Raw genomic sequence first — 12,248 nt, forward strand, 5'->3', positions numbered from 1 at the left:
GAGATTTTTGGCAGTAACGAGTCAGTGTTTTGTTGAAAATACAAAATTAATTTGCTGAATATGCTGTTTGTTATCACCACCTGTCTGTCAGCCACTTCTGCTCTTTCATAGTAATGAGACTAATGGCTCTTTGATGGTTACATTTTTCTAAAACTAACCATTTTTGTCCCTTACGTAGCTTTATATTAATTGTTTTTGTGGTTAAACTTCACAAAAAAGTTAAAACATCTATATTAAAACAAAAAATGCAATATTCTTGCAGAAAACGTGATTTAAATTAACATCTTTGAATTAACAATTGTTTCAAATGTTTGTTTTTATGGTTGTGACTTGCTGTTTATAATTGCTCATTTGTGCCACAATGAACCAGTTCTTGTAATTTGTTGTAAATTAAATGTCATCAGAATTTGTCTGTGTGTGATTTATTTTTCTTTATTTTGTATGAACCTGCCAAGAGACTAAGGATTGAAATTAGCCTTATGGATACATTTTCTGTATTTACATGGTTGTACTTTTGATTAGTATGAACTGTCCCTTATGAAATAAATTCAAAAATGTTGTGTCTATTTTAATAAAGTATAAAAAAACTCATATTACCATGTTTTTGTTTTTACAAGCATTGTGTGGATCTGTAACATTTTACAGCTATTTGGAAAAAAAATAAAAGGAAAACTGAAAATATTTGGAAAAATTATTTTTTTCTGTTTTGACAGAAACAAAAATCCTCCTCAGCATCATTAAATATAACAATTAAGGCAATAATCTAACTAACATTCAACTTCAAACATAAAGGAGCAAGAAGCAACCATAAAGACTGCAATAAGTTTGTTTCAAAAACTTTACATTATGTTTTATTTCTTGCAAAATATGGATGGGGAAAGTTTCTTGGTAAACAACAAAAAAAGAAACTGAGCATTTCGACATCACTTTGTAGTACTTATGTGTGTGGGTGTATGTTTGTGCTCTCCACATGCCCAGAAGCAAAACTAATCAGTACAGCAGGGAGCTCTGCTGAGCAGCTTTTGAATAGCTTGAGTTGATATGGATTTAGTCGCAGTTTGAAAGTGGTACACACACACGCCTCTCTGCTCATTCATAGCTAACAGCCGGAGCAACATTAAAACTGCTTCGACCGGCCTCTAACTCAGCAGAGTTCAGCAAACTGCTTTCCCTTTTTGCCTTCGGGATATGAAGTCTTCTGCTTTCGTTTTGGAGATTGCACAAACAGTCCAGTTTCTTAAGTCAGTCATGATTAAAATGTAATGCGAACTGACTGCTGGAGGTATTTTCTCCAAATCGCTGTGAACTGTTCCCAAAAACCCCCGCCCCCAAAAAAGATATTGTAGTTAGTTTGACAACATTAATGCGATATTAAATTCTATTAATTTCACATTAATAGAAATTATTTAACGCATTAATTAATTAATGCATTAATTAATGCATTAATTAATTGCATTAATTAACTCTTAGATATGTCATAAGTCATATCTAAGAGTTGTTGTGGATGGTGATGCTGTGGGCAGGAGGAATCTCTCGTAGCAGTCAGTCTTGCAACAAATCTGAAGAAACCTCTGACTGAGACACTGTGACTGTATAATAACTCTCATTCAGGACTGTGATGAGAGCAGAGACAATGTCCATACTAACCTGGACGGCACCATCAGTTGTTGTCAAGCTCTGCTAATCCACCTCATTTCTTCTCTAAATCTCTGTCTGGAGGAATTACATTAATCTTCCCCATTATGATTGATGGAAGAGATGATTTTGGACTCTCTGCATCCACGAAGTTTCCTTTTAAACTCTTCTGAGATTTGAGGTCGTGGATCAGGTTTTATTTGAACATTTTATATGCTAATGAGCTCCTAGTTGTGAAATAAACTGAGGAGCAGCATCACAACTGTCTGAAAGTAAAAAAAAGAGTAAAAGTCCTTCCATTTGCACAGCATCCAAATTCAGAGGAAATCATCATTCAAAAGGGCAATTCTTCAACCCAAAGAATTATTACAAAAAGAACAAATAAAAGCTAACGTAGCAGAGCTGCTCCAACATGATTCCACCATGAGAGGCACGATTCTAGAAATGAGCCTTTTCCAAAAGAATCTGTGGATTTCTACTTCAGCACAGGAACAGATTTTGCTTTATTATACACTGGAATCAGTGTAATCAGTTTCTATTTGTGTTACTACCTTTATGTGTTTATGAGATTTCTTCATCAAAGTGTTGGACAGGATTTGAAACTTTCTTACCTTTAGCAGCTGCAGTAACTCTGAATCATCTCAGTCCTTCTGCTCCTCTGTTTTTGGTCTAACTCCAGCTCCAGAGGGAAATATCTGCAGCTTATCTGACCTCATTTTACTCTCCTGTTATGACCAACTCTTTATTTTTGACAGGCTTTTGTTTGCTGTTTAGGAATTTAATTACAGTTTCTTTGCTTCTGAGAGCTATTTTGATGAGAACGACTAAATCAAATCACAGCTATAAGATCTAAACATCATGCCAGAGGAGGAAAAAATATATATTTTTAATTTTGTTCTCCATTTCTTTAACCTCTGTGGTTTAACAAATTAAGTCATTTGATTTTTTTGTGTTTATATAGCGAAGTTTTTAACTGGTTAGAAAAAAAGGCTTGTCTTCATCCTCCATACTACTATAATCAACTAAATACTGAATCACCGAGGAAACCAAACGATATAAATGTGGCCGACACATTCAAAAGCCATTTAAAATACTGACAAGTCAAAACAACTTGAATAAAAAGTAAAAAAGAAATTTCTTGGCAAAGAAGTCTCTTTATTTACACTTGACTCATTTGATTTCTGAGTCTAAATCTTTAACCCCCAAAGTACAGTTATGTAAAAATTAACAAAAAAAAGAACAAAATGTTAGATTTTTATGTTACAATTTCAGTGAAAATAGTTACAAACGCCATAAGTATGACTGCTCAGGTCTAATATTTGATGAATTAGAAATAACAGCTTGTGCTAGAAAGGATTGAAGAATCTTTTTCTAAAATTGTAAGTCAGTGTGAGATGATGTGACTGCAGAAAAATATGAATTATATCAAAGTTTTTTAGGCATGAGCCAACACATGTAGAGGGTGTTATATATAGCCCATAACAGAAACTCACTTTGAATCTTAAAAATAAAAGTCTGAAACCTCATTTAGCTGGATGAATGTCATGTTTTTTATTTGAACCCAGTACAGCTCGCCTCCACCAGAAATCATTTCTCTTGCTAATGCATTTTCAAGCTCTACTTTTTCTTTTTCGTACTGAGTCCGTGTTCCTTTTGCTGCATACTTCAAAAGAAAGCCCCTGTCAACCTTTTTATTCTTTGCTTTTTGTTCCACTTGCGTCTCCAGAACCGAGACCAGCTGAAGCACATTTCACAAACACGAGTGCCTCGGCTTCATATTTAGTAAAACCGCATCTTCACTTGTTGTTTTCATTGTTGCTTCTGGTGGTTTCTGCTTTTTCTTGTTTTTAAGGTTTGTATGATAAATAAAGCAAGTTAAAATCCCTTTTTGACTAACGATGAGGGTAGAAAAACAGGTTGTCATTGAATAAAATTTTACCAACAGATTATTGATTATTAGATTATCTAAAGATAAAAATTGAACATGTGTATCTGTTTATGTTCACAGTGGTGAAACAACACAAAAGCTTGAAGCATCTGGTCTGTTGTTAAGAGACTAATTAGGCAAATCTACGCAGACGTCGGAGCACAAACTGGAGATAAAGAGCAAAAGAAACTGTCTGCTGATATTATAAATCGATGTTATTATTCTGATTTTGTGTTTATGGTTCACATTTAAAAAATCTCTCAGTGTTGTCTTTCAGATAACGTTCTTTAACTCTAGCAGAGTATTTAAATTAGGGAAATAAAATACTGCAGACTCCAAGAAGTTCAAAAGGAAGAAATTACATCAAACACAAGCAGAACAATTACATTTCCTACTTTCTTGCTGTTTCATTAAATTACAAATATGTAATAGTTTGACAAAGTAATCATGCTTCGTTAAGTTTCCCACATTTTGTTACATTAAATCCTCAGACCTTGCTATAATAATTTGCTATAATAGAGAAATTCAGACCTATAATTTTAAATTGAGCAGCTGTGATTTGTACTAAAAACAGAGATTTTTTTATTAATTTGGATGAATTGATCACATTTCTCAGCATCTTCTTTAAATATCAAGGTATTTATAAAAAAAATGTTTTGTTAGTCCAAGCAGGTGGGGATTTCTTTATTTTATTTTTGTCAAGGAGACACTTCCAGAAAACTTTTATTTTAGTAAATGTGTTTAAACAATAGTGATATACTGATATCAACATTTGATGTCTCTCTCTGTAGTCAGCAGCGGGTGGTCAAAATAATCCACCAAGCCAGCAGTAGATAATATTTAGAAGTTGTTGCGGATTTATTATTAATCCTGCAACCATTCTGTCATAACAGTGAGCATGAATTTAAGATGCCTGCCTGCGTTGTCTTTTTTTCCACTCATCACTCTTCATTGTGTCCAAACTGCAGCTTCTTGTTGTCGACTAACATCTCCAGCTGTCAGCAACTACATGTTCAGCCCCTTTGACTTGATTTTATGCCTCTAGCTTACATCAGAAATATGTATTTTTTATGTAGTCAGCAACTTAATGATGAAATTTCTAACGCAGCCTGACATTTCCAGGGAATTTCTGAAGTGAGGTGAAAATAAATGTGCGACTGTGTGCAGAATCTGAAACTGCGAACTGCTATGTTTCTGTCAGTCATGGACTGATATTTTAAAGCCTTTATGTATGATAACTATGGTTACATCTAATAAAAACATGACATTTAGGATTAATAATTGCATCAGACCAAAACATTTATTGGTCTGGTTTATAAATGTGCACTTAATGCACATTTCATTAAGTGCACTATAAGTGCATTAAAGTTTATTTTCAAATTGTGCTTTTAATCTGACAACCAGCCTGACTGAAATGCTTCTTTTGATTAAAAACGCACACAAATATGTTCATGAGTTAACAGTTCAGTAACAGTTTGCTCAAGGTGCTTTACATGACAAGAACATACAAACAGCAGATTTTTTCAAATGTCAGCATCAAAAATCATCATCATAATTTCCTGTGAATTCACTATTAAAGTAGACTCCTTTAAAGGGGACCTATTAAGCAAAATTCATAATTTGCATATTTTTATGCCTCCATTTGGTTCTCAATTGGTCTTAAAAACAACCCAAGCACTTAAGTAAACACCCAACCGCTTTTTGATGATAAGTTCATGTTTTTTGGTGTCTGGAAAATCAGCCATTTCAAAAGTCTCCTGATTGTTGAGTCACACTGCATAGTTACCTAGCAACCCAAACTGAGCTCCAGCACATTTGATCAGCTGGTTTTTCTACTGTATCCATTGTACACTGGCTGCTGGAAAAAACAAATAAACAAAAAAAACAAGTGTACTGTTGTTGACTTACCATCCAGAAACCACTTGCTGTATTCTTGTTGGTTGTGCAGAAGGCTTCACTTCTGCTTTTCAAAGATTTATGATTGCATATCTGCACATCTGTCTGCAGTCATTTTCACATGCAAGTGCAAAATGTTGAGTTCAGGGGGCGTGGCCAGCAGCAGCTTAGTTGGATTTAAAGTGACAGAGACCCTTAACCAGCTCAATCTGGAATAACCTCAAAATAGCCAGAACTGACTAGAATAAAATCTCATTATCTGAGAATAATTTTGTGAAAAAATTTGAATGCACATGTTTTGTATAGCCAATAGACCTATTGGAAACTGTTGAAGTACGAAGATCTGCTGACTTGTCAGGCAAATGAATGAGGCCATTTGAAACATAAAATGTGTGTTTTTTGAGAAAGTATTGAACTTTGGCCACACGCCTGGTCATCTGTGAAACCAGCCTAACAGAGATTGTTATCACGTCATGCGACTGACTGACCGTCACTGGTTATTCTCTCACCATCTGCCATGGCCATCTTTCAGATCTTCTGTCTTCTTCTTCTTGAAGTCACTTCAGTTTCACTCAGTTCTTCTCTTTAATGCTTGTTGCCATCAATTCTTTCGTTTCCTTTCATGTCTTTAATACTGGGTCTTATTGGCCAGGATTCTTTCATGAGAGCTCACCGTGACTCACCGGTGGCAACGGACAACGACCACACAGAGAGCTTCCACGGCAAATCGAACCTTTTTTCTCACAAAGGCTTTTTGTACAACAGAATCAGTGCAGCTGTAACAGGTTTCTGAGCTTTTCACGGGATGTAGGAATTTAAAGTTTGCCTTCCAAGTCTTTCAAAAACCAACAGATTATATATATTTTTTACCATTTCATTCACAGCAAAGCATAAAGCATGGTTGGCGAAAAGTCAAATTTAATTTCAGATCTGCAATTTGATTCAGTTCGGCCCCAATTCACAACACATCATCTCAAAGCACTTTCCATAACAAATATCAGTTTAACTGAATCATAAAGCCTGATTCCAAGTCCATTACATATATTCCAATTTGATTATCAAACAATGTGGTGAAGTTCAGTTTATTAATCAAATTAGTTAAGACGTTTTCTATCAACAGAAACCCACAGATTTCATCGAGTCATTGACTTCCAGCATTCACTCCTCATTGATGAGCACATAGTGACAGTAGGCAATAAGGATTCATGTTTTCATAAATGCAGAACCTGTGTGTTTAATCTTCCTTTCATTTTTTCCTCATTTCATCAGTTTCACAGCTAATTTCACAGGAAGCTGCAGATTCACATTACCTAGAAAACTATCTGGTTTGTTTCACCTTCTTTGTTTACACAGACGAAACACATTTCTCTAGAACAGATATGCCTGGCGGAGATGAATAATTTCAATGTGAAATTGGATTTGTGGAGAGGAAAAAACTAGTAGAAGTGAGAATATTTGTTATCGGCAATAGTATGAATTAGAGATCAGAACAATGGAGGAATAATGTGAAAAGATGTAGTAACAGAATACAGATTTACTTAAACACTGCATTTAACTATGAAATTTCAGTTTTATTTTTACAGTTTTTCGTGATTAGTGTTTTGACCTTTTACATTTCCATTACTGTATAAATTAAGTTTGACAGTAACCAACCCTGTGCATCACATACATTTGCTTTTTCTGCACTGCAGGTATTTCAGGAAAGTAATTTGTTTTCAATCTTTATTACCAGAGTTTGATCTCTACAGACAGTTTGCATGTCTCACACAACCAAGATAACTTGTATTTTTCCACTTCAGATTCATTTTAAGAAGCCTTTTCATGCATTGTTTGACATAATTCATTTTCCTTTTCAATTTATGTTCGCCCTGCTTTTCTTCACTCTTGATATGCATGGAAGTTGTCAAAAGCTTTAGCTGCTGTGTATGAGTTGCACAGATAAGACTGGAATGCAGAACATCTTTGAAAAGGTAACAGTGAATTCAGAGCTGGCACAGGGATGCACGATTCCTCGAGCAGAAATTCAGGCCCCATGTCCATGACTAATACTTTCTGCAATCTGATCTTTCCATAATGAAGTACTGCATATTGTGGTGTGTATAGAGAGGGGGGCAAAAAGTTTGACAGAAGGGTTGTGACAAGAAGGGGCAGATGAGATGAGGCTGAGAACAAAATGATGCAATTTATGTCAACTACAACGGCGACAATGAGAGGAAATTCAGGCCGACCATAAAAATGAGAATGATGTTGGTTACCAACAAAAATATTCTTTCCCATTGAAAATAAATAAATAAAAACAGCAAAACAAAATAGTTTTACACTATGTTTACTTAGTGCTTCTGAAATTCCCCCAACTAAGGGGGTTGTCATTAGTAGAGTCTGTCTCTTTATTATGGCATTTAGCAAATAGAAATAAATTAATTAATCCTGACCTGAATCAGGAAATGTTTAGTCAGATTTAATGTCAGACAGTGGGGAAAAAAACATTTTTCTGTCTTTTTATACAATGTATATAAATGTCAGCTATAGGTACCAAGAATTTTAATGAGATTTTAAAGTGCTCCTACGCAAAAAATTGCTTTCCTTCGATGTATTTTGTGTTGTCTTCATCGTTTTGATGGAATACCAGAATTAATAATCAAAAACCAACATAATGTGCATATAACTTTCCACGAAATCTAGCACCTCAGGCAAATGTGTGTTATATTTAAATATTACCATGTATTTACAATACAAGAAAAGAGAAAGCAAGTTGTTTCAATCAGTTTTTAATCAATTAAATTCATGTCAACAACCAGTTCACAAACTGAGACCAGCCTCAGCTATTTAACATTACACAGAACAAGATGAACACTTGCAGAGAGGAATATTTACATCCAGTCCATGTGATCCAGAAACAGGCCAGGCCTTATTTATGTAAAAAATAAACAACCTCAAGCCAATTCACTACAGCTGCCCACAAGACATGCAGATGCAATGTGTCTCTGAACGAAACCCGCAATGTGGTTTAACACATTAACATCTAAGAGACACCAACCTGCTCAAACCTTTCGGTAAGGTTTTAGGTTTTTGTTGTGCTTTGTCTGCGGGAAGGCATGAGAAGTTTATGTGCTCGAAGTCTGAACTTCTGATCCCTCACACTGTAAATAATGACATTCCAGCAACTGTTGGTCGCCAAAATCCAGAAGGCAAAAAAGGAGAAGTTGCACCATTCGTTCCCCAAAACGTTCCCAACCACAAAGACAGCGATGGGGGTGAACGATGCGGTGAAGGCCACGGTCAGAGTCCCGATGGTCTTTGCTGCTTTAATGTCTGAAAACGTGGGATTACTGGTGGTTTGGATTTCCGTCTCTGCTAGGGTTTTCCTGTGTTTAGAGTGCTGCCTGATGCTGGAGAGAGAGATGATGTTGATGACAACAGTGCCACCGAGAAGCGTGAAGTCAAATGCAGGAAAGAGGAGGAGGATGTTCCACGCCTGGCTGGGGAACTCGCCAATGGTCCCCAAGGCGTAGTTACACATCCTGCTGCAGGAGTTATACTCCAGCGCAATCTCACTGCTGAAGACCATGGGGGACACAGCCAGAAGGAAACTCCCCACCCAGGAGAGGAAGATGAGGATTGTTGTCCTTTTACGGGTAATAAAGGAGTCCTTATGCAGTGGTCTCAGCACTGCGATGCTCCGCTCAATTGTCAACAGGAAGATAGTGGTGATGGAGACAAAGGTGCACCCAGCGAAGATCGGGCCGATGATGGTGCACGGATGAAAACTCACTGATTGCGAGTTGTACGAAGTCCATTCTGGTGCAGATTCGGCAACCATTAGATAGACCTCAGCGTAGACAGACAGAGGAACTACAAAAATCCCTACAGCCAAGTCAGCAACCGCGAGGGACGCCTTGAGGTAGCCCTGCGATGTGTGGAAGTGCTTGGTCCCCACCACCACAGCCAGAGTCACTAAGTTCCCAAACAAGGTGGCAAATATCAGCAGCACCATGAAGAGCACCATGAGGATTTTGTTAACCCGAGTACAGCAGCATACGGTGCAGTGTGCTGCTTCCGCTCCATCCAGCATCGTTGGCGTGCCGGTCTCAATCATTGAAGCAAGCGAGGCTGAACATTCACATCATAACCTAAAGTAATCAGAGAGAGAAACAGGATTCAGGCCTGATGAATTAATATAATGCTGGTTACAGTCTTCACTGGTGAAGTTGAGTGGAAGGGAAAATAATTGTTCACTAAGTTAGTTAATCAATCTGCTCCAAAGTATCTGAAGATTGTAATACACATCATTATTTGGTTTAACCTGTCATTCACGAGAGGACCCAAATTTGGGCCGCTGTCCTGCAACTTTTAGATGTGCCTCTGCTGCACCACACCTGAAAAGAATAATTAGGTCATTAGCAAGGCTCAGGAGAACCGATCTACACAGGGAGGAGGTAATTGAGCCATTTCATTCCACTGTTTTTTACCTGTGGCACATCTAAACACTGCAGGACAGCGGCCCTTGAGGACTGGAGTTTGACACCCCTGTACATTGTGAATGACAACCTGTGAATGACAGGTTAAATAGCCAGGTCTTTTGCTTTCACCTGCAAATGCAGGGCTGATTGTTGCTGCTTTAAATCTGTAGTTGAAGCTGTAATTTAAAGACGATTATTTTGTCTTTCTAGCCAGTATTTTGTAAACATTTTTAATCTGGGATACATTTTTAGTCCTAATTAAGAGAAAAACTTCATTTAAATCATCCTTTTGTGCAAAAATAAATTTGCATTAATTTTTAACTGAAGTCAGGGGCCGCAAAAAAACTCTCCAAGGGCCGAAAATGTCCTGCAGGCTGCACTTTGGACACTCCTGTCCTGGACGGTGTCCGTAACTATATTCTGGACAACTGTCAAATCAATATGGTCTTCTCTATGTAGTCCACAATATGTTTGGATAAAAAGGTGTTTATGTCATTGTCTTTTTATTATCTATGAACAACAATCATCTAAAATTTTAGAACAATTGAAATTACTTTGTATATGATCAATCTATATAAATATTTTCACTTTTGAAATAAACTTTTGAAATAAATTGACTTTTCAATGTCATGTTGGGATCCATAGATATATTTTAGATCAGGAGCCACACAGGGCTTCATCAAGTGTGTATTTTTTCACTTCCACAGTAGTTTGGATGCAGTTTCAAAGTTGAGCAGCTAGATGTCACTATTTTTATACACCTGACCTTCAGCCACTGCATTGTTTCATTTTCCTTGTTAGAATATAACTGTGATGCATTGTCACCGTTAGCAACATACACAGCTCAATAATTGCCTCTTTCTTTTCTTCCTTCTTTGTTATGACTGTCACGTCACTTAATCTGTAACTCTACACTTTACACGGTTCATCCACTAGGTGTCATCTGACCACCTGTCAGGGTCATATGACTCATTAAGATGTCTCAGATCAGCAATCTATAAACAAAGCCTTGACACCAGACACTTGCTGACTGTGAACGTCATCAGAGACCCCTGGTGGCTTAATAGTGAAAGTGCAAGAATTAAAGTCGGACGTACTTTTTTGGATGTACATCCAATATCTAAATAAATGCATGTTTAGGTTGTCTACCTGAGGACTGCTGGCAGTACTTTCATTTGCTATTTACACATTTTACATTTGTGTACTGTTGCCTTCAGGTTAAATATAGTGCAGCTGTCAAATAACTGCACAGACACAACAAGCAACACCATAACAGAAGAAAAGTAAACAGACGAGAAGATACTTTGCATAAAAATGCGCATGAGAAAACCAGTGAGATCTGCAAACACACAAACCCATTCTGACTACGTTAACCAGTTTCAGCAGTTTTTGTTTTATCATGTAGTCTTATTTAATTAATTTACATAGTAATGTTTAATTTTTATGTACTTGCTGATAGTTTTCTTCCTTTATTTTCCTGTAATGTATTTTAATTAACTTGCCTTTGTTTATCGCTATGGCCTTGCCAGTTTAATTAAAAATAGATGTAATCTGAGCCACAAAACTTCAGGTAAATACATTTAACTTAACCCTGTTATTGAGTTGCAAAGCACATGACATCTCATGGGTATTCTTAATGTGGAAAACATCCATTGTTGTCAGTATTTCGAGTTGCAGTAGCAGCGAACTGGCATGTGAATTGGATGCGCTGCTGACGGTAAAACTGACCGCTTTAGAGTGGCTTTATGTTACTGGCGAATCCAGCTTCAGTGGCTCACGTGAGGAGCACTGCAGCCAGATGGATGGATGGATGGATGGATGGTACTACAAACCTGGTGTAGTGACGCAATAATCTCACCGGGCAACAACAACAACAGCTGTAATAGTAAACAAAACCCAGCTGACGCGCGTTAATCTGCGCTCCAGCAGATTTCCCGACGTCCTCCCTCTGAAACCATCAAACTCTGTTTAGATTAGAAGTGATTTTAAAATCTTTAATATTGAGACTCTGCGTTCAGAACTGAACCTGGTCTACATGGACCTGACATTTTTACGCTTTAGTCGTTTTTCTTTTGCAAAAAGGATCCTCCATCTCTTCATAAAGGTCAATACAAGATAATCCGGAGTTTCCAAGCGCACTTCAATCACAAATAGATCTAGAAAAACAGATTTAAAGAGCACAAAAATTACTTACATGATAAACACTTCGCCTATATCTAGCAAAAATGGTGACTTCAAAAAGATAAAAGATTAATCTTTAATTATTCTGAATTTCTCTTGATGCTTTACTCCAAGCCTATTTCCACTAAAGCGCGCAGTCATCTGGAAGC

General features: G+C 36.9%; 1 protein-coding gene across 1 annotated transcript; it reads right to left on the reverse strand.

Moving 5' to 3' along the window:
* Positions 1–8,509: 8,509 nt before the first annotated feature.
* On the reverse strand, positions 8,510–9,554 carry LOC106926003 (beta-2 adrenergic receptor). Its single transcript, XM_015000625.2, has one exon. It carries the CDS (start codon positions 9,552–9,554, stop codon positions 8,520–8,522), a length of 1,035 nt encoding a protein of 344 aa, XP_014856111.1. The 3' UTR covers positions 8,510–8,519.
* Positions 9,555–12,248: the final 2,694 nt, after the last annotated feature.

The sequence above is a fragment of the Poecilia mexicana genome, unplaced genomic scaffold (assembly GCF_051168715.1).
Source record: "Poecilia mexicana isolate PSO_F unplaced genomic scaffold, ASM5116871v1 scaffold_16, whole genome shotgun sequence".
In the NCBI taxonomy this organism is placed as follows: domain Eukaryota; kingdom Metazoa; phylum Chordata; class Actinopteri; order Cyprinodontiformes; family Poeciliidae; genus Poecilia; species Poecilia mexicana.